Source organism: Paroedura picta, chromosome 13 (genome assembly GCF_049243985.1).
Source record: "Paroedura picta isolate Pp20150507F chromosome 13, Ppicta_v3.0, whole genome shotgun sequence".
Lineage (NCBI taxonomy): Eukaryota > Metazoa > Chordata > Lepidosauria > Squamata > Gekkonidae > Paroedura > Paroedura picta.
In genome coordinates this window covers 21598493-21621988 of record NC_135381.1, presented here as the reverse complement: position 1 = coordinate 21621988, position 23496 = coordinate 21598493, and the positions used below count along the sequence as shown (strand labels likewise).

The 23496-nt window shown below is 41.8% G+C and overlaps 1 protein-coding gene and 1 long non-coding RNA gene across 8 annotated transcripts in view; one reads left to right on the top strand and one right to left on the bottom strand.

Annotated features, from left to right (window-relative positions):
- LOC143822932 (uncharacterized) overlaps positions 1 to 1715 on the top strand; it is a 35245-nt gene extending 33530 nt beyond the window's left edge. For both annotated transcript variants that reach the window (XR_013226310.1, XR_013226309.1), the window contains 2 exons: positions 730 to 767; positions 1184 to 1715. This is a non-coding gene — a long non-coding RNA (uncharacterized LOC143822932). The remainder of the gene's footprint in view (positions 1 to 729; positions 768 to 1183) is intronic.
- Positions 1716 to 3139: 1424 nt separating this feature from the next.
- On the bottom strand, positions 3140 to 23293 carry PHF6 (PHD finger protein 6). Of its 6 annotated transcripts, XR_013226308.1 has the most exons (13): positions 23112 to 23286; positions 22485 to 22637; positions 16882 to 17066; positions 15260 to 15361; positions 13584 to 13717; positions 13341 to 13384; positions 10992 to 11152; positions 10734 to 10877; positions 10276 to 10380; positions 9814 to 9947; positions 5592 to 5724; positions 4091 to 5112; positions 3140 to 3447 (listed from the first exon to the last, which is right to left on the bottom strand). XR_013226308.1 is itself a non-coding variant. In XM_077308644.1 (12 exons), exons 3-11 carry the CDS (start codon positions 17017 to 17019, stop codon positions 5592 to 5594), a joined length of 1092 nt encoding a protein of 363 aa, XP_077164759.1. In that variant the 5' UTR covers positions 17020 to 17066; positions 22485 to 22637; positions 23112 to 23293; the 3' UTR covers positions 3140 to 5112. The 6 variants fall into 6 exon arrangements, 5 of the variants coding, with proteins under 5 accessions (XP_077164759.1, XP_077164757.1, XP_077164758.1 ...); XM_077308644.1 differs by having other exon boundaries at positions 3140 to 5112; positions 10992 to 11149; positions 23112 to 23293; XM_077308642.1 differs by having other exon boundaries at positions 3140 to 5112; positions 22442 to 22637; positions 23112 to 23288.
- Positions 23294 to 23496: the final 203 nt, after the last annotated feature.

The following is a 23496-nucleotide window of genomic DNA, read 5'->3' as shown; positions in this document are numbered from 1 at the left end:
CCTGAAATGGTCAGAAATAAGTTCAGAAGCTTAGGTAGGCAAAAATTAGTCACATAACTCTTTTGCTAATCACAGGTGTAATCTTTACCACTGCAAGCGTTGTGAGTACATTTGTACCGCACAAAGCTAGATGCTGCCTGGGTCAGGCTAGATCACAAGAAGCTGCCCTCGGCCCTACCACCACTCGAGGGGAAGTTTCATCAGATGTCAGCTCTGCTTACAAACCATTGCATCCTTCCTTAGTTCATTACACTACATTGAAGCCAGCTCTCCCTCCCCAAAATAAACAGATGTCAGAACACTAGGGAAAACTCAGGAAAGGAGGAATATGCAGATTGAGAGAAAACTTGACTTCCAACCAGATTTTAGGACCTAGGGCCTTTCAAGACTTAATCTATTTGCCCTGTTGAAGCTGATTTTTAAAATCATGGCCTGAAATTAATATTCTATTATAAATGGAATTTTGAGCTGAAGGAAAATGATATGTTATATTCCACATTCAGCCCCGCTCAACTTCTCAGAGGTGTAGGGGAGGCAGTTTCCTATTGATATGAGTAAAGAATCTTCCTATTTTTAAATGAACATGTGTGAAATTGTTTCCACTAGTTGGCACTTCTCATGCATGAATACAGCATAAACATACAAAAATGAAGATCACACACCCCTTAACAGCCAGGAGACTTGAAATGTTCCATCATCTACATAAAGATTTTGATCCGTCTTTTTCAGTGTGAAAACAGGATAAAGTGAGACGCAACAACAAATTGGTAAGTGTTGTGACATTAAGGTATTTTTAAACAGAACGCACAAAAGTTACAAATCATTTATTGAAGATAAGTATGCATGACTATCAATACAAATACTGCAAAGAATAAAACCTATCTAAGGTGACACAGCAACATGATATCTGTTTATTTTGCTAATCTGCTTTATACCAATATAAAGGTATTGTGTGTGTGTGATCACCTTTATGCAGTCATCATTTTCCACTAGTTTTCTCAATTAGAATTTGGAAAGGGCTGCCATCATGATTTGTAACTATGCATAGTCTTTTCAGTATTAAAGGGAGAAAAATGTAAACATCCTCAAGACTGCATGTTAGACTACCAATTGTTTAAAGAACTGGGTTTGTTTGTTTCTTATCCCTGCATACAATTGCCTTCCCTTCCTCTCCCTAAAACAGGCACCCTGTGAGATTGGTGGGGCTGAAAGAGCTCTGAGAGAATTGTAACTGACCCAAGACTAAACTCTGGCTGAGGTTTGGCCATGAACAGAAATGTTCTGCTGTGGTTCCAGTTCTGAGGAAGTAACAAGTTGAGTCTTCCAAAATGGTTCGAACTGCTTTGTGTAAAAAGCTTTTACACTCATTTGGAAAATTGGGATGGAACTAGGTAAATGATCTATGTTTGACACTGTGAAACATGCCTAAGAAAGAATAATCAGCCTTCAGAAAGCCAGCAAAACAGTTGGGCATGTTGCCATTTATTGTTCTCTTACTAAAAATGAACTCTGGTAAGTCTTCGGTCAGCAAGGTGAAAGAGTAAGATACATGCTGCCAGCAGCAGTCCTTTCCACAACTACAGATGGCATTTGCAAACAAGAATAGACCCTTTGCTTTGGGTTGACAATGTAGCTAGATTTTACAAGGGTGGAATAAAGAGTAGCCTTTATTATTGCAGCAATATTCAGGATTAATTAAACTTTCCCTGTCAATATTAAGACTCACCTTTCAAATACTTCTATAGTTTGAGCTTCAAGCTTGGGAAAGACACATTGAAAGTAGAAAAACATCCTTCTCTCCCCCTCCCCATTTCCCTCCATGCTTACTCTTGAGATAAATTGTACACCCATTCTTGAGAGGTGACTTTGTGTACAAAAATGCCATTAATTTCAGCAACAAAAAGTAAATTCAGGACAGCCAGTTAGAAGCTACATTTTAATGTCAAGACCATAAAATATTAAAGAATTCATGATATACTGGTGTGGGAGGAGAGCTATACCAAATGGATAGTTATATGATGAGTTGGCACACACAGACCAATTACATGCGGACAGCTTCTTTTGTGCAGAGCAACAAATATACTGCAGGAGACGCTTGCGTCTTAAGCCCATGGCTATGGCTGCCCTGTGGGCGATGCTGTTTGAACATGCGGGTTCATACATCTTAAGGCAGGGGTAGTCAACCTGTGGTCCTCCAAATGTCCATTGCTGGCAGGAGCTCCTGGGAATTGTAGTCCATGGACATCTGGAGGACCACAGGTTGACTACCCCTGTCTTAAGGCACTTGGAACTAGTACACCTGTCAAAACAAGTCATGACACATACATAGCGCAATCCTAGGAAGAGTTACACCTTTCTGAGCACACTAATTTCAGTGGACTTTAAAGGCTGGAACTCTGTCTAGGATTGCATTGTAACAGCAATCCCTGTGGTTTGCTTTAGAGCACTGCAATTTAAGACCATTTTCAAGTCATCAAAATGTCACACAAAGTACTTAACAAAGCCAAACTCTTTTGGTAGCCAATGGCAAGACAGAGGATCAGGTTATTTTTGTTAACAAACTCAGCAGTGGCCAGTGACAATCACAGAGACTGAACTTGGAGACATATTCGGTATGCATCTTTTCACCAGCGAGATGGAGGATGAGGTATTGCTAAGAAGAAATGTCTGTGTTCTAGAGAAGGCAAATCAGAAGAAAAAGACCCTGAGGCTTTGCAGCCTTTTTTTTAATTTCCAAAGGGATCACAGAACTTACTTTACTTTCTCCTTATATCTGTACTCTTATGATCCCTCTTCCATTGTCTGAGGAAGTGTGCGTGCACACAAAAGCTCATGCCTTGACTGAATCTCTGTTGGTCTTAAAGGTGCCACTGGACTCAAATTTTGTAGAACCAGGTCCTGTCTATCTTCTACATGTAAATGACACGGGTGTACAGGCTGAACATCTTGGTAGCTCAGAGCCCTGGCACTTTCAAAACATTCTGTAATAAGTTTGGTTTAAACATACAGGCAGTAAAGCAAGGCTTTTTTAATTGTTTGGAATGTTGTTGGCATTTATCTTGTTTATTTTGAACATGTTACAACTTGCCCATAACCTTCAGAATAGTGACATGACAAGAATAAAAAACCAACACTGATCTAATATAGTAAGAGAGATGTTTGTATTCTGAAACAATTACATGACTTTTAAAAAACCCCAAAACAACTCATGCTTTTGAAAGAGCGCACACCCTGGTAAAAATCTATTTCAGTACAAGTTGCGCCTTTAATCTTGACCATTACAATACAAAATAAAAAAAAATTGGTCAATGGCATAAGAGCAGTTAACAGATTTATTTTTATACACAACCTTTCTGCTAAATCTGAGCTCTTCCAGGAAATTTTCAAACCAAATGGATTGAATTCCAGCTTGATTCTCTGAAGTTCTATTATACAACAGTTGAGTCCCTTGAAACAATAATGAAATGCATTACAAAAAAAGGACAATAAAAGGTTAAAAATAAAAATCCCACAAAATCAAACAAGGCTTCAGAAACATAGATCGTATCGTGAAAATCTTTTGCGGTGTTGATTTCAAGTGACCATCAGTCACTTTTCTGTCACACTGTTGTTTTCATTTGCTGCATTGTCTTACATTTAGAAGATTTCAAAAGATAATAAACTTTGTTCTCACTTCAGATTTTAAGTCCAGTAGCACCTTTAAGACCAACAGTTTTATTCAAGGTGTGCAAGCACACTTCCACATGAAAGCTTATAACTTGAATAAGACTTCATTGGGCTTAAAGGTGCTACTCAAACTTTGTTCTGCTGCTTCAGACCAACATGGCTTCCCACCAGAATACCTGAAGTGAGTTTTGCTAGCTTGCCAACTAGTATGACTTTTTGGTTGTGTTTATAAAACAACAGGTTTTTACAGAACCAATGGGAGAAACAACTACAGGTAAGGAATACCAGGATTTTATGACATCATAACCAAGATGTTAAGACTTGGCATAATGTCAAGCTAATTAGACTCAGTCTGCCGGGAAATCATAATCAAATATTAAAACATTCTTGTATAGTGGTCACAAAACTCAAAAGAAATACTGACCTGTTCATTTGTAAAAACCAAAAAGCAAAGAAAATCCAGAGTCTTATTCTGCATTCTTCTTACAGCATACAGGATTTGTGTATGTGTTTCTTTGTGTATTTGGGACAACACATGATGTGTTCCACGCAGCACAGAGCACTTGAGGTATGATGTCCAATAAGGTGGCTAATTTCCATAGTGAGAGTTGAATGGTAACTTTGAAATCTAAAAAGCGATGTGAAGGGGAGGGGATGTTGCTGCTTCCAGACATAACCATTCTCATTTTCAGTCACCAAATGCCACAGGTTCTAGGCAAATCAGGGAAAAGGCCAAGGAGGATGGTCAAGGTCAAGATAATGAACTACAGCCCTTTGGCATGAGTATTGAAGCTCACAGCTCAGAGTCACCAGCTGCTCAAGAAGTCTCCAGCCAGGAATGCTGGGGGTAGAACCCACTGTTGTAGCAAATGGTTCAAGCACGCTTCTGAAGCTGCAGAATTCTTTTCTTGACTGGGTGCTTCTGCCAAAAAAAAAAAAAGAGGGGGAACAGCACTTTCCCTCCTAGCTCACTGCCATGGTTTGTGTGCAAAGTTCAACACAAAAATGCACATGTTCACCAACTTGCTGCGACCACAGGCATGTCCACGTTGTAAATTAAACATACGACCTTCCCGTGGTACACAAATCCACTGAATTTACATATCCCAAACTTCATATTCAGTGTAGAAAGGAGAATTTACTATTTCCACATCTGCCTCGGCTTTGACACTGTACACATTACATATCATTTATGTAGCATTTCAGGTTTGTTTTTTTTCTCCAGACACTGCAGACAACTAACTACGTTATATTGACATGAAGAAACTCTGCCGCTGATTGAAGGCTCACACACATGAATGTTTCAGGCAGTTCAATGACATTTTCTAACAGTTGGGCAGGGTAAAGAAGTTACTAACCCTTCTCTGACCTTATAAAGCATTTTCCTAAAAAGATTAGCAGTTATGGATGTCTTATTCATTCCCAGTTTTACTCTGTCCCTTGAACCTGTTTAAAAATAAAAAGATGATGGGGAAAGTGTAAATGTTAAGATAGCAGAAAAATAAAAGGAAAGCATATTACCAGATTGGACATTACAGCTAGGATTGTGCGCGGCAGCGTCCAAATTGGCCTTTCCAGGCCAATGCAGCCAGCACCACACCGCAGGGGGGGAGGGGAGGCACGGTGCATCCACTCCTCCCCTGCAGCACAGTGATGGCTGATTCGGATGCCACAATGCACAACCCTAATTACAGCTATGTTTATTGGCATAAGCAAGGGCCTTTCTTTGACAAATTCTGCTGAATTTCAGAAATAGCCCCAGTTTTTGTGCAACAGGACTCCAATTGTTAATGTATTTAGGTTTTTTTTAACCCTAATTTATTGGCATTACGCTCAATTTAAAATGTCTTGCCACTCTTAACAACTAGGTCAGTGGTACAGCGGCATTTCAGGTAGAGGGGCTGTCAAGCTGAGAGCTTCCATACCTAGTTTCCATTGAGCTGCTGCTGCTGTGGAACTCCACTGTGATCAGCTACAGACTTTTCACGACTTTTGCTCTCTCTCTCTTCATCCTCTTCATCTCTTTCATCATTCCCACTATGGTTTTTACAGTAAAGCCTAAAGGATGATGAAAAACCATGCAGTACACACAAACACAAAAATCAAGTTACGGTGTGATTCATTCAGTTTCTATCCCATAGGCCGACAGCAGCTTCCAGTAGTTTTTGATTAGTCCAGTGACTGTCATTCAGCTGGCTGCTTTGTTCACCAGCTGGACTGGCCCACATTTCTAGAAGCAAAGGCTTACTGGGTTATTTGTTTAGGAGGGCCACGTGCCTGCTGCCTCTTTAAGTCCCCAGGCTGTCATAAGGTCAAGGGGGAGGGGACAGGAGGTATCAGTGCTGAGCCACATCTGAGCTGTAAACCACGACTCCAGCCCACAGACTGCTGTGACCCTCTCCTTCCCTTGTAGCCAAATACATTTTTGTCCTCAGTCTACAGAGTGTCAAACAGAAAGGCCATGAAAACACTATAAATTGCTATTCCCTGGACTAATGCAGTGGATCTTTTGCACAGTCAAGCCATATTCAGATCACATATACAGATTCCAACCTTTTGGAGGCAGTTAAATTAATTTACAACTTGCCAGCAGCAAATATAAAATTGTGAAAAAACAATAGGACCAAATCCCCCCCTCCCACAGTAGATGGCAATCACCCAGATGAATGCTTTATAGAGTTATAGAAAACAGTTTCTCAACCAGGATTTTATGAAATCCTGGGGTTTCTTGATGGCCCTTGAAGGGTTTCCTGAATGGGTGGAATTATACTAGAGGGAAAGCCTGTTGCAGTTGATACAACGGGCGCTAGCATGGGGGGAGGGGGGGAAGTAGGAAAGAGAGGTAGAAAGAGAGTGATGAAGAAAGCAAGATATAAAGAGAGAGAAAGAGGATAGAAAAAGTGAAAGAAATAAAGAGATAAGAGGGAAAATATAGGTAAGGACACAGGCACTGTATAGCCGTAAAGGTTAAAACCAGAAAGAACGTGATCCGGAAGCTAACCGGCATCTGCCGCAGCATCAGCTGGGCATGGGCTCTCCATGATAACATAGTGAGGACCCTCGCAGCCGCATTCTGTACCCAGTTGCAATTTCTGGGTCAGAGACAAGGATAGGCCTGCATAGACTGAGTTACAGAAGTCTAGTCTGGAAGTGACCGTTGCATGGATCATTGTGGCCAAGTGTTCTGGGGACAGGTAGGGTGCTAGTAGCTGTGCTTGGCTAGTGAAAATATTTCTGTGCTGTGGGGGTGGCCTGGTGATGTTACATCTGGTGATATGTGAACTTCTGGGGGCATGGCACAGAGGCCTACTGACATCACTTTTGGGTTTCTCAAAGCCTGAAGAATGTTTCAGGGGTTTCTCAATGGTAAAAAGGTTGAGAAAGGCTAATGTAGATGATTACTGACGCTGAGTTCAGAAAGATCAGGAGAGAGATTGAAACATTAGTCTTACCTGAAGGTTTCTTCTCTTCAGTGGGGCGAAATCATCCAGGCTGGTTAGGTCATGCCTCTGCTCACTCAGGTACGGCTATTCATATTTAAATGAATTGCGTGGCTCTCTGGGTAACCAGGGGATGGGCCTTACAGTTTGTTACAAGCTCCCCCATACAGGTTTTGTTTTGTTTTTTTGCTGCTTTGCTTTGTTAGGGTGGGAAGTGGATGACTTCGCCCCACTGAAGAAAAGAAATCTTCAGGTAAGGCCAATGTTTCATTCTACTTCAGTGTGGGAAGTCAGCCAGGCTGGTTAGCGATGCCAAAGATGCATTTTCTGGAGTGGGAAGCAAAGGTTCCAAATGACCCTGCGAGCCCCATCAATCCTCCACATGCAGGAGGACTCTATGGCCAAAACCTGCCTCCTCCGAGGCACCCTGGTCCATCTTAAAATATCTAACAAAGTCGAACGTTCTGACCATTGTAGCTGCTCTGCAAATCTCCACCACCGGAGCCCTGGTGGAGAAAGCGGCTGATGTTGCCGCCGCTCACGCGGAGTGTGCCATCACTTCAAGTGGCAGACAAAGTCCGAACACCTAATAAGCTTTGCCGAATAAAGAGCTTCAGCCGGCAAACAATGGTAGTCTCTGACACGGCCCTTCCAAGGTTCTGCGTACTGTGCGATATGAAGAGAGACTCATCCAGTCAGATGGCTGCTTTTCTCTTCAAGTAAATGTGCAGGGCCCTGCGCACATCTAGTATATGCCACTCCTTCTCCTTGGGACCCTTAGGCCTAGGATAGAAGGCCTTGAGAACTGGGAAACGTTGAGGTCACTTTGGGAATAAAGGAAGGATCTGTGAAGACAGTCACTGCATGTCTTTGGAATATACAGAATTCCTTCCTGGCAGACAAAGCCGCGATCTCAGAGACTCGACGTGCTGAGGTCACGGCCACGAGGAAGACAACCTTCCAGTTCAGAAACCTGAACTCAGCCTCGCAAAGAGGTTCAAAGGGAGCCATAAGAACTGTGGGCAGTTTCCAGGTGGGAAAACGGTGATGCAAGGGGGGTGCCAATTGGGTCAGAACTTTGAGGAACTGCTGGATGTACTTGTTGGTGCTCAGGCTCCTGCAGGCACTACGGCCAAGAGTAGCGTTGAGGGCGGCGACCTGTCTCTTCAGAGTATTCAGACACAAGCCTCTCTTCCCGGCCTCAAGCAAGAACTGCACCACATCTGTGCGTGATGGGTCTAGCGGATTCACCTTGTGAAGAGCTGCCCATCTATGAAATGCTTGCCAGGTGTTATTGTTTGATTATAGATATGTGTAGTGGCTAGCCTCCGAGATTGTAACATGACAGTAACAATCTCCCACGAGAAGCCTCTCCTCTCTAAATCTCACCTTTCAACCTCCAGGCTGTCAGGCAAAGCCAAGCTGGGTCTGGGTAAAACCTTGCTGAAGGAGATTGGGTCTGCTTGGCAGATGCCAAAGTTCCTCAATTGCTAGATGCATGAGGTCGGAGAACCAAGGACGGCGAGGCCAATAGGGAGCGATGAGAATGACAACCGCCTGTTCCGCACGGATCCTGTTGACGAGCTGCCTGGAAGCCTCGGGCAGGGGTTCAGTGCCATTCTGAGAGGTGAGCTGTGGCTGGGTCCCAGAGCCAGAAGCCTCCAGCCGATCTGCAGCCATAGCTGTAGCCTTCTTCTTTTTGCCTTTCCCTTCCATTGTAAATTTAGCTAAGGTAGACTCTAGCAAGAGCCTCTTGTGGTGCAGAGTGGTAAGCAGCAGAAATGCTGTCTGAAGCTGTCTGTCCATGAGGTTGGGAGTTCAATCCCAGCAGCCGGCTCAAGGTTGACTCAACCTTCCATCCGAGGTCAGTAAAATGAGTACCCAGCTTGCTGGGGGGTAAATGGTAATGACTGGGGAAGGCACTGGCAAGGCCACCCTGTATTGAGTCTGCCATGAAAACACTGGAGGGCGTCACCCCAAGGGTCAGACATGACTCGGTGCTTGCACAGGGGATACCTTTACTTAGACTCTAGAAACCTTAACTATAGGGTTAAGTATAATAGGAGCTGGCCACAAGCCAATCTACCTGAGCAGAGGGCTATTCAAAAACTGGAAGGGCCAGCCCCTAGTCACCCAGAGAGCCACACAATTCATTTAAATATGAATAGCCCTACCTGAGCGAGGAGAGGCATGACCTAACCAGCCTGGATAACTTCCCCCACTGAAGTAGAATAGCTGTTGCCATCCTTCCAAATGCCATCAATGTGGCTCTTGGAAGGACAGCAACAGCCATAACATCCTGCCAAAACCCACACTTTGGTGTTTGAAATAAGAGGAGATTCCCAGAATCACATTGTAATGTGGGGGTTGACTGTGATCTAACTGTAAAAATGTATGCCAGCATCTGCCATTTAAATGAACAGCTTGTGGAAGAAAAGTAGATCTGTAATGTTAAACAACTTACCAATTCTGGCACGTCTCACTTAAAAGCATAAGTGTCCTTTAACACACACACATCATAATCCTGATGAATCTTGTGTCAAAGCCTACACTAGTGAGGAGGCCTATAGATTTCAGTGGAGTTCATGGCCAGTTTTTGTACCATCTCAAGTAAATAGGTCCTGGATACAGGTTTTGATTTACAGTGCCTCTCACTATCAACTTCCAGCAGTATCAAAGGTAAAAAAACAGCCAAAAGGGCACTTACTTGTAAATTCCTCGAGACATATTTTCAATGTATTTTGCTTTGTCTTGCACTCCACAGTGGTAATGGTAAGTCTTGATACAAGCTTTGATTTCACATCCAATAGTTGCGCCAGACTGACTACAGAGTGTGCACTTCTGTGATGGTGAAAGGACAAGAAATTAACTGCACCATTAATTTATCTTGTTTTTACTTCAATGTTTCCACAAAGTTTTTATTTCATATTCTCAGGGAAGTTTCAGCAGAATTCAAGCAACATGGGAGAACTTGTCTCAGCATCAATATGCTGAAAGCACCCAACCCACTGAGCCCCCCCCCCATCCCAGACACAGGACCAATATTTCCTCAGCATCTTCACAAAGTAAGGAATCCCCAGAATTCCGCTGGCAGGGAAGCCATGATATGAAAAACAGTTTTAAAGCACTTTAAATTTTTGAAGATCAGATTCAAACCATAAGAACATACCATTCGCTTCCCTCGTTTGATTTCCTGAAGCACAGTTTTAATATCAAAGTCACCAAACTCTGCCCTTGATGTTGTTGTCAGTTGTACAGTGCCAGAAGAAAACAACTAAAAAGAGATGCAGAAGTAGCATTAGAAACGTAAGGACCCAGGTCCTGTGTATCTTCTGGCATCGGGGTGGGACTGTTTAGAGAAGGAACTCAGGACAGTCAAAACACTTGGGGAAGGAATGGGACAGGAAGCATTTGCTTATCATTCATCACACTCTCTTACTGATGTCTGGATAGGACAAACAGTGACAAGCACAGTCCTGAGCAAGCAGTGGGGGCACAGGGAGTTGTGGACCACCACTTTTCAGGACTCTGAATTAGGATACAGGGGACTGTTTTGCTCACAATCCAAAGTCAGTTTATTGAAAACGTGTATTTTGCCAGAAAGTTAAGACAACACTGCTTACTCACCATGCACTTATAATGTGCAGCTGCCTTTTTGGCATTGAATATATGAAGCTTCCCTCTAGCTTCATTTTCTTCTTCACCTGCATGACAGAATCCACATTTAGGTTTTGTATCATTGGGACTGCTTCTGTGGGGTGATCTGTCTCTCTGAAAGAAAAACACTTTTCTAAAATAGTATGCCAGAACAACAAATATGGTTTCAACAGAATACAGCTAAGGAACTTCATATTAAAATTAAAAAGAAACCTATAATAATCTTACATAAGAGCTGCTTTCTATGTCGTCTGTGCCGTGTGAAGATGTTGATCGAGTGTCTTCTGACTGCCCTTTGAGACTCATTTTTCTGGGCCTTCCTTTACGCCCTCTCTTTTTGGGAGGTGATGGTTCCAATTCATGGTCATTAAGATCTTCACCTAAATCTGCTGAAAGATACAAGAGAAAAGAAACCTTACAAGCTAGAATCATCATTTTACGTAATACCCTGTAGAGCACAAAGGTATGGATAGCATAGGAATTGTTGGGGTCTAAACCATGGCACCACAGCTTCACTAGTTCAAGTCTTGGGTTTTAAACCAAACCCATACCAAAAGTCATAACAACCTAATCTTAACCATGAAACTGACAAACCAGCTGTATGAGAAGTCACTCAGTAGTTATATACAAACAGCTATGTCAGAACATTTCTTAAGAATTATTAAAACTATTTCCTTGAAAGCTAGCACCAACTACCATAAGGTACCAATTTTCCCACTGCAGCTTCTCTTCTGAGGTCCACATCCACCAAGTAGTACTTGATGAACAGAGAGGGAATGAACCATGTTGCTGGCTTGTAAATGTATTCCTGTTTGAGTCTGGCATGGAATGCTGCTGAAGACACCTGAGCCCTTGTCAATTCAGCTTTCAGGGACCCTGGGCAAGTGATATTGGTTTCAATGCAAGCTGTGTGGATTGCAGAGATAACCCAGTGGAAGAGGGACTGAAACATGCAAACATGTTTCTATCCTTCTTGAATTCTTGTGGCCTTTCTAAATTAAGAGGAGTGCTTTTCTTATATCTAGCTCCAGCTTTCTCAATCAGTGGGCTGTGAAACCCTGGGATTTCTTGACAGCCCTGGAAGGGTTTACTGAATGAGTAAATTAACATTTATCTGGTGACACAACCAATATATAGTCATATCCACCCCCTCCCAATGATGGGTCTGAAGGGGATGGGAAGGGGAGGGGCCCTAGATGGGCATGTGCACAGCTATGCTTCCCAACCATATTCTGCACCATCACATCCCTTCTGGGGTTTCTTGAAGCCTGAAGAACATTTCGGGGGTTTTTCAATGATAAGTTGTGAAAGGCTGATCTAGCGCATGTAGTGTTTGCTCCGATTATGATATTGGGGACAAGAAGAAAGTGATGTCTTGGTTGAGGTGATATTGTCATACCATATTAGCAACCCTACACTAGGTCTGAGTACTACATTGTCTAGATGGAATTTAAGAAAATGAGGATCGCAATGCACATCGTTTCCTTCACTCATCCAGAGTCACCCACCCAGCTGTTAGGTTTAAGTGGCTGCAAACCATTAAATTCCCCCTTTTTGCTTCCCCCTCCCCTCTTCATTGCAGGGAAAATGAAATGGACAGATTAAATGCCTGCTTCTCAGGCAATCCCCTCCAGGTCAGTTCAGGGATTGCCTGAATTCAGGGATCATGTAACAATTCAGGGATCATGTAACTAAGAAGGCTTTGACACATAAAAGCTTCAGTAATGCATAGGGATAAGCACAGACCTAAAAATTCCAGTTCAGGGATTGCCCTGAACTGGAATTTTTAGGTCTGTGCTTATCCCTATGCATTACTGAAGCTTTTATGTGTCAAAACCTACTTAGTTACATGATGAAACATAGACACATATGCACATGATGGTGGAAAGGAAGTTATTACAAACAGTAGATGCCACAATCCACGTATATTACACTACCACAAAAGGCACAAATAAAGTCTAAAGGGCAGGCAACCTTATCAAAGTGGTACAACCGGTGATAAACTGGCGAGGCCACTGAGCTAAGCCTATATGTACTGAAACCATGTCCAATAGAGTCAAATGTGTGTTTGAATTCCAACTGATTGGCTTCATGACAATTCTTAGAAACAAAGCAGCACTTCAACAGCTAAACTTTTGTGATTTTGTCCTCACAACTATTTCATATTTCAGCATAATTTGTTACCTTCTGGTCAAATTAACTATCCATGGCCTCAGAACACTTAGATCAATGCTTCTTCACTGTCTCTAAATGCTTCTCCTCTTGAAATACACTGATGACTATTACCTAGATTCATGGATGTCCTTGCATCTTGATTAGCCAATTTTAGAGTGATCCCAAGTGAATCACTTATTTCATAAAGCACAGATAAAAACTTGCATTTTTGCATCTTTCTATACCTCAATTTTAATGGCATTATGTTCATTTTCCTTTTTTGTTTCCTCCTTCCATGTGAGTGTATATATTTTATCCAGGTGTCATATTGCTAAATGGTGTTGTTTCCCATTATTCTGATTGTACTCAACTATTCTTGAATGGAATATTTGCAGGACAACTATTTTAAACAAGTAATTTTACCTTCTGAATTGTGAGCTGTTTTCTTATGCTTTCGACACAATATCCTGAGGGCAGAACATTGGAAAAAGTTAAGTCCACCAAAATACTGAAACTTTTAAATACACTTGAAATACATTTATGTTAAACAACTATTTTGGTACATCAGCAACAACTAAAGAGGACAGCACTGACACAAAAGGCAAGAGACCATTCAAGCCTTCTACATAAACAACAGCAAAAAAGAAGAAAAATATAAATAATTACATGTAAATGCCTTGGGAGGGTTTCTCTCGGATCTGAGCTTTATCATGCAATGCACAGTAGTAGTGATAGGTCTTATGGCAAGTTTTTACATCACAGCCAACGGTTGCCCCTGGACAATGGCACAATGAGCACATCTGAAAGAGAAGGACAATCTCGTAAGCACTGACAAAAGCAACGGAAAGACTGGCAAGAATAGTTTAACCTTTATTATATTTTTCAAATTCAAAAGAGACGTGAAATAGAGCTATACAAATCAAAAACAGCAGAAAAGGCTATTTAACCCCAGAAATAGAGCCTCTTGTGGCAAAAGAAGCTCTGCCCATGAGGCTGGGAGTTCAATCCCAGCAGCCAGCTCAAGGCTGACTCAGCCTTCCATCCTTCCGAGGTCGGTAAAATGAGTACCCAGCTTGCTGGGGGGTAAACGGTAATGACTGGGGAAGGCACTGGCAAACCACCCCATATTAAGTCTGCCATGAAAACGCTAGAGGGCGTCACCCCAAGGGTCAGATATGACCCGGTGTTTGCACAGGGGATACCTTTACCTTTAACCCCAGAAAAGTATGTGTGCTCTTCAGCAACTGCTTTGCTCTATCACATCCCACATTCCTGTTTGTTTAACATTCTATTTTGCCTGTCTAACAAATAAATACATGGGGTAAGGACATAGCTGCAAGTCCGCAATTCTTATTGATGTTCAATTTTGAATGCAATGGGGATTTTAAAGCAAGCCTTCACTCCTCAGGACCAGGCCCTTCTCATCTACAAACATGGAGATAAAAGTAGGCTAACTTTACAGGCTATTTGTCAAGGTTACTAAGCAGTTTAGGGCTCATGTTCTGGAAAACTGGCTCCAGCCTTTTTGACCAAAACAAAAATGGTATTTTGGTCTGGGGACAAAATATAGCTCTGTGGTCCAACACATACTCTGCATACAGAAGACCCATACTCAATTCCCAGTATCTCCAACTGAAAAAAATCTCAGGTAATAGGCCTAGGAAAGACCATGGAGAGATGCTACCAGCTAAATTGGCCTGAACAGACAATGACTTGACTAGGAATATGGTAGGCTCATATGTTCAAAAGCTTTATTCACATTATTTGCACAAAGTATGAAACAGTTAATTTGCTATCAGAAATACACCTGTAAGTGAAACAAGCCTTTGGTTTCATATAACTTCAAAATTAATCCAAGATTCTTAATATAATCCAACTGGTTAGGAAATTGATCTGGTTACAATACACCAAACTTTGTAATGCTTTTAAGAGGTTTCACGATATTTGGGAATGCGGACTACTTGTTACCGAAGACTACTGCTGAAGTACAAAAACTGTATTAAAGGGATTATACCTCTTTTCTTCTCAATTTGCACTTGGCTTTGCTTCTGTATTATTTCCAGACAACAGCTCTGTATCCATTAATTTTACTATTCAACAATAAAGAGGGAAAATGTTCAAGGGGCACAGCAGTAAATTAGAGCATGTCTTTCTGTACCAGAAGCAAAATCCTCAGGCTAGGGCTCAATGGTCACTGCTTAGGCACTGCCTCAAAACTACACAAGGGCCCACATAAGCAGGAGCACAAAGTTGTGATGTTGACAAGTTCCTGAACATTCCAAGAAATTTCATTTTTTTAAGCGAAGCTACTTCATTGTTTTAGTCCAAAGAGAGTAACTTACCAGCTTGGTGCCTCTCTTTATTTCTTTCTGCACATCTTCAATAGAAAAGCCTCCAAGACTCTCATTATCAGAGGGAGAGGATACCAAGGCAGATGAGAACAGCTGAAATATACACACACCAGGAAAATGAGACTTCAACATTTATTCAAATAAGGAAAATTGAACCTTCTACATTTGACAAGCTGTTCAAACAAAACACACCACTAACTGAAACATGAACAGAGCAAGTCATGATCAGCTTCTGATTATATGGTGCAGCCTGATCCTGGGCTTGTTTATTCAAAAACAAATCCAATGATTTTCATGGACTTACTCTCAAGTTTATCACAGGATTACCTGTAATCTCAGCAAACATGGGGTGCTGAATAAGAAATAGGTGATATTTGCACATGAAAATATTAGAGGGTAAGATGGGGTGTGCTTAACCCTCCTTGCAATTGAACCTCTGCAGAAATTCCATTTACCCACAACTGTTTATCCCCAGTTAAGCAACTTCAAGTTATGATGTCAGAGGCAAGATTTTCCCTCCACTTCTATTTCCCTTTATTTTGAGCTGTCCCAGTAATGTGTTGTCCTAGTAATGTGTTGATGAGGAATTCTGGCTATCCCACCCTCTCACAGCATGATATTTTGTCTGTTAGCTCAAAAACTTCAGGGAAGGACAGGGAGCTCCCTAAACAATTTATGTGGCATTCGAGGCATTTTGAAATTTAAAAATAACAAAATATTTTATTTAACACAAAGGTCAGGTGAAATCAGGGGTAGAAACTTGTGAGATAAAGCCTCTGCACAGTAAATGCACAGGCTTTAGTTCTTATGTTTCAGGCTAAAGAGAGTTTCTTAAGCTTTTCACAGTGTCTTAAAATCTTTATGTTGAGAGGCTTTTGTTCGTGTTTTCATGAAACACTTCAGAACACTTTATTTGAGTATTCTCCAACTCTTTTGGTTTCCAGAAGGCTGGTATACTCTTTCCAGTATTCCAAACCCTTCTCTTGAAACATCAGTACATCAGTTTTTAAACTGACAAGGTCTCTACAAGCAGTTTCTAACCATACCAGACCAGTTGTCTCAGTAAGGAATTTTCCTCTCTCTAGAAGATTTATCTCCTTTCCTTGGCCCAAAACAGGAAATTTTGCTTACTTTTCAAATTCCTTGCCAACTTCCTTCCAGTTCTCCCATCTGTGTTAAACTGCTTTCAAACAAGGCTGAATTCCAAAACTGTCATTACTTAACTCTTCTCAGCTAGGGCTGATATCAGACTGAATTCTCGCCAGCATCCAGTTCAGAAGTCTTTCCCTGTTCAGCTGATTCTACCCAATCAATTCCCTTAGAGCAGCCTGTCACTCAAGGCTCAGTTTCTGTGATGAATTAATCCTTCACAGTTCTTTACAAGTTTGTACAGCATACAACAATTCTAAACTTTTTGAAAGTCACACAAGTCTTGAAACTAAGCTTCAGGGGAAAATACAGGCAGGCAATGAACTGACAGAAGAAGCTATAGGTGGAATATGATTACTCCCCTTTGCCCCCACCAATTCTCCCTTACAAATATTCTCCATCAATGTGACAGCAACCCACTCTGACAGCCCACACAGCAGTTCATTGTCCTTCAGGGCACTTACCATGCATTTGTGGTGTGCTGCCACCTTCTGGTTTTCAGACATCAGCAGCTGCCCACACTCATTATCTTTATTGGATCTACAGAAGCCACACTTGCGCTGTCTCCCCGGTCCTTTTTTCTGTCCAACTGAGCCTGACATGATTTTTTAAATCGCCTGAAGAACACCCACTTCAATCTTTATGGCTGCTATAGAGTACAAAAAAGTACAAATTATGGTGTTGGTCTCTTTCAACTTCAATAGCTGCTTAGCATTTCTTTGATAAAACAGCTTCAAGATTCACAGGGCCTCAGGCTACAATATGGTGTGTGAATATAATCTTCTAAATAAATCTGCCTACAGCCAAAGAATTAGCTCTCCAAGGAAAAAGAGTGGTGTCTTTTGTCACCAGAAAACTGAGTAGCCAAAGAATGTGGCAAAATTAAAACTAAGAAAGCAGACCATAAAAACCGGCACGATTCACAACTGGACTCTGGAGAAAAAAATAATGCAATATTGTCCAGTGCTCTACTTTTACTATTCATGATTTGAAGATACTGAACACATGTAAACTCAGGCAAAAACAAAAACACACATTATGCATAATTCTTCCAGCAAATTCCTAGGACTTAGATTCAAGACATACCAAATAGCAAATTGGTGACCAGTGACTTTGTCTATTGGATTTATGTGCAAGTGCAAACATTTCTATAAGCATAAAGGTCCCCTGCTTTTTCTCAAATAGGCTGTGAACAAGATGCTGGCCTTCAGGGAACCAACATGGCTGCCAGAAAGGTAAAACCACATATGCAATTATCCTAGCATGGTTTCATTGAGATACTATGATAGCTGCTTGCACAGCTCTTCCAAACAGGGATCCCAACACTTCCTTGGCAAATACCAGAAGATTTGGGGGGAGGATTCGATACTCTAGTCTATACAGCCTGTCCTAATCTCCAAGGCCCTTAGCACAGAAGCTACGGAAACTGCTCATCTGCAACTCCTGAAAACTGGAGCCAGGGATGAATACTTCCTTGTCCAGTGTGAGTAAAGGCTATTTCCAAATAGCCACGGTGAGCAACAGCACAACCCTATCCTATCAAGTCATGATGTGAATATGTGTGATTCTGCCCTTGCTATTATAACCATGAACACATGAAGATTAGGTCACAGTATTATCAAAGATTACTGCCATCCACAAGTACGTATACACCAAAAAAGCTGCCCTAGACATCCTGAGTTGCAAGCCTCAAAGTCTTCCTAGACATCAATTTGAAAATTTTATGACAACTTGAAACTTGGTGGCAAACCAGGTAGAATTTTTACAACGCTGTGAAAAGCATATTCCTTCTACTTTTGTAATGCTATAATAGTTTGTGCATGGTTTTATTGGTAATAACAGGAGAATTCTATTTATTATGACAGGATCTGTGTCAACAGGAAATCCCAAAAATATATTTTCACAGTTTGGAACTACACAGCAATATATAAAACAAGGCAGGAAAGGGAAATACAGTTCAGATATTATTGTTCCTGAATCATTTTGGATTAAGTCAGCAATGCTGCTGCTTGAGTTTTTTATTTAGAATTTTGTTTTCCTTTGGCAATTAAAATAGATATAGATATCAGCTTATAACAGAGACATTGTTAAGTGTGGGAAATTATGATTTAAAACAAAATTTAATGCAGAAAGCGTTTAACCATGCAAGCTATATAGTTGTTATAAATTATTTCATATAATTAACGTTACAACTGGCAGAGGATGGATAGCCATGTGAATTAAAATGGAGAAAACCATTTGGATAACAGCCACATTTATTTTCAAAATGTTAAAATGTGAGAATTAAATTTTTTCAGAGAAGTATTACATTCCACACCAAAGTCAAAACCATGTTTTTAAAAAAACAGATAAAATGACAGTTGCTCAAGACACAGCAGCCTCTGTTCCATTTTCACAACATTCTATCACACCTAATATGACTGAGAAGCAGAGCACAGGATAGGGCTCTGCATGGAAACAGCAAGTCTGAGAGCTCAATAGCTATCTGGAATAGCTCGTAGGGGGTTTCAACATGCAAAGCATAGCTCAGCACATATCCCACCTGTCATCACAACAAAAGCAAATCTATAGACCTTAACACCATTTTAAACTGTTGACTTTTTTCATAAGCTATTGATTTATTTCCTGAGAGGCTTTATATGAATTTATATGAATAATTGATATGAATCAGGACCTTAAGCAGTATTATTTTATTCCGATGGGTTTACTTGGGCAGATTTCATAAGTGCCCCAACATTTTAAGCAAAGCAAGCATTAAACATAGAATGTAACATATATAATCATAATCTATCCAGAGTTTGATACATTCTTGGTACAAACAAGCAAAATTATTTATTTATTTCATTAATGCCCGTTGAATCTTAAGCACTTCTTGTGGCTTCACTGCAGTTTACTAAATGGCCAATTCCTAAAATGGGGTGGGGTGGGGGGAAGCTGGCTCTGAAAGCTCAGGCAGCAGACTCTATTCAGCACTAAAGGAGAGAAAGTAACAGTGATGTCATTGAAGCCCAGGGAAAGGAGGGAAATTCAAGAGCTTCTTGTCTCGCTCTATTTAGCTGCTGAAGTCAAGCCCTAGTTATGTCATTTCTCTCGGCTTTGACTTCAGAGCTTTTCCCAAAGAGGGCAAATGTGTGAGCAGATTTAATTTCAAAGTCCAAATTATTAAGGCTAGAAGTAAAAATTTATTTAATTTGCAAGAGGTCTTTTGATTATAAAGCAGTTCACTAGCAACATGCACAAATTCTTCATTCAGCGAATCACGGGCTCAAAAGGGAGGGGGAATTAAAAACTAGTCTTAATTTGGAAGCAGTTGAAAATTTTAATTTCATTTCGTTTTCTGAAAATGCAACGCAAATAAATCTGAAAGCAGCAAAATCCTTGGTGGAATCTCAGGTTAAGCATTCTGAATTATTTGAGATAAAACTGTCTTCAGGGTTGCACCCTGACACTATTTTATCTGGTCATCCTTAAGCTTAATAAAATGCTAACAGACAATGCAGCCAAAATTAAACACTTGAAAACCCCACTGACTGTAGTAGTATAGTTAAGCATGTGATTAGAATTATAGAACAAGGGTCATCTAGCTTAAATTCTTTCCTTTTATTTTAAAGAACACAATTTCAACTCTTTCCATATAAACTCCATGTATATAACCCATTAATAGCCTGATCCAAAACAGCAAGAACAGGGCACTGTCATTTAAACATGTTCACTGCTAAATCGGTAAATACTACCATAGAATGCTTAGCAATGGTGCCCTTACTTAAAGCTATTTCCCACATAACAGAGAAATCCCAAATTGACTGCTTGGACCATGCCTCAGACTCTCCCTCTTCCCACTTCGAAGTCATCCCTCATTCCTTAGGTTGCCAAAATCATGGTTTACTCCAAGCCAGAATTAAAAAGCACATTTTAAAGCCTGATTCCAATTTTAGCTTTGAAAACTGTAATTGGCCAATTCAGATGGGAAACAACAGGTAGCATTAACTACAAGGGTGGGGGGACAGGATTTGACACTATGGGGCACGGCCCTTAAGTTGCTAAATCTTGGTTTGACTATTTTCCCCGAACCAGGCCATTATGTGTCAGCCAACCCAACTTTGCCACTCTACACAGGACTGCCACAAGTCCCAAATTTCTAGACAAACATAGGGTTGTGTGCTTCGGTGCAGTTTGGCCGCCTTAGCAATCACTGAAGCCAGAGGCAGCCATCACCGCGGAGGGGTGGTGCGCCAGCCAGTGGTCCCACACAGGCGCAGAGTTCTGCGCCTGCGTGCAGCCAGCGGCTGGTGCACCACCACCACCCCGCCTCTCCACTGGCCCCCTACACGCCGCTTTGAGTTTTGTGCTTGCCAAGGCAGCAAAACTGCGCCAAAGTGCACAACCCTAAGCTATAAATGCTTGCAAATATGCGCCAGGTGGCGGCCACATGCAGGTGCAGAGCTCTGCGCCTATGTGCAGCCAACGGCCGGAGTGCCGCCGCCACCCCTCCTCTCTGCTGACCTCCTACGCGCCGCTTCAGGTTTCAGTGCTCGCCGAGGCGGCTGAACTGTGCTGAAGCGCATGCTATAAGTGCTTGCACACATACACCTTCACACACATTTTAACCTATTCTCCCAAGTGAAGAACCTTTTAAATAACTTGGGTTATATATACCCAGCATACTAACAGATGTGGTAGTGCATCAAAAGTCACAATATCAATTATCATAACAAAGGGCTGTAACTTCAAGGAAGATAAATGGGCAATTCAGCTGGTGTGGAAAAATCAAGTGGCACCTGTACTTTTCCCACCCATGTTCCCATATCTGCCACTGGTGTTGTCCAGGAACAATTCAAAATGCGGCCTTTAAACCAATGCTGTTCTAACCATCCAAACATCTTTTTGAGACTCATTGCAAATTCAAAGAAAACTAGTAGATCACATGACTCACAGGCATTCACAAGCATTTTCTCAATGGGCTTGTGTTTTGACATGATTTAAATTTGATCAAATATTATTAGAGTACGGGGCAGCAAGTCTCAAAGAACGTTTTTACCAAATTAAAAAGATTTTAGCCAGAGTTATGGGGAGTCATACGGCAAGAACATCACCCCTAAGCATTTCAGGAAACATAATACTGCTAACGATGTAACTTACATGGGACCTGATTTATTCAAATTATATTACAGAATGAACACAAACAGCAACTATGGCATTCAGAAAGAGCACTCTCTAAACTTCAGTCACGTGGATCTAACTCTAGATCTTCCTAGAGCTAGTAAAAGAGTCAGATCTGAACTCACAGCCTTAAGTCACAAAAGTGTCCTGTTCTTAATAAGATTTCCCCCAAAAAACAGCTCAGCCATAAGGAAAATATACAAGTTCATCAACTAGCTTCAACCCAGGGGGAAAAAACTCAAGCTTATTTCAAATAAACACTTGTGCTCCAGAATACTATTTAGTGAACCAAATTAATGACATAAAAATGTTACTGTAATAATTTTGACTCTAAAAATTTCTACTAGCTTATTACAGATGGTATAGTTTACCATTCAATAGTGAAACTAAGGCAGAGAAAGGATAGCTGAACTATCCTTCTGTCTATCTGGCATGCTATAAGAGCAAATAAAAATGAATCCTAGATTCAAACCTCACTTAATCCACAAACCCACACAAAATATTATTCTCTGAACATCAAATCTGAAATGTGGAGATAGCAGTATTGAATTCTCTCACAGGGACACTGCAAGGATGACATACAAGCCACTTAACATTTGAAAAGTGCTATATAAATGCAACTGTTCTACTAAACATATGCAAACTTGTTTTATCACTGTGCAACCATAAGAATCGGTCCAAATAGTTAGCCCTACCAAACACAGCAGAGCTCACAACTGTGCAAGACTACTTTGCAAGTCAGACTTCTACAACATCAGACAGGAGATCAACAAAAGCCAAGCACAATCAGATCCCACAGTTTGCAAAATGGGACTCTGAGGGACAAACATATGCAACCTCTCAGTATGAGGCAGAAAGTATTACCTTTGATAGCTAAACAGGACATTCACATTCAGAGACAGTATACCTTTGAACACCAGCTCCTGGAAGAAGGGCAACAGCTTTGTCCCCTATGCTGCGCTCATACACCTATGGAGGACAGGATACTGCATTAGGAGGACCTTCGGTCTTATCAAGAAGGGCGTTCTGCATATATGGAGGGAGAAGAATCCTCTTTTTCCTAAGAAAAGAAACATCAAAGCAAGCATGTTTTCTCTTAAACAATGGAGTGAAAACATCTAATATTATTACATACTGATCACTATTTACTAATATGGTGAGAACAATACTCCACAGACTGTAACTTTATTTAAATTTCGTCACTTTCTTTCTGACGAGCCTGGGGACCCTCAGTAGTAAAAAAAAAAAAAAAGTATAATTATACTGGGTAATCACACACTTACATACCTCACCCCTGGATGTCGTCACCCTCTCCCCAGGGGGGCAACAAGAGGACACCCACCCCCATTTCTCGATCTCCCAAGAGGAACCGGTGGCGGCCATCACTCCCCCTCCCCCCGGCTTATGAACCCCAACCTCCCCCTCAGGGATCTGCCTCAACGGACTGCGATTGGGGGGGGGGGAGGAAAGGACCCGTTTCTATAGCAACCAGACCCAGGGGGGGGAGATCGGCCGAGCGGCGGATTCACCGGACCAGAAGGGATGGCGAAGAGAAGCAAGGCGGCCCCTGCGAAGGGACCCAGAGCCGCCGCCACTGCCGCTCGCTTCAAAGGCACTCGCTCGCTGGGACCTTCCCTTTCATTCGGAGGAGCAAGGAGGGACGCGCTGCGCCGCGAACTCACGTAAGCACGCCTGTGCGTAGCGTACGGAGGCCGCGCGGCCGGCGTCTGTACGTCACAAAATCGCCCGCTCTCAGCGCGATAAGTGCCCGTTTAGTACGAAGGCGCATGCGCTTCTGGGAAGCAACAGGGCGTTGAGAAGGAGGCGCGTAATGACGGTGGGGAGGGGTAGAATTATCACACGGCCTTGCGTGCGCAAGAGAAAAATCGAGTACGAGTTGGTACGCATGCGCTTACAGG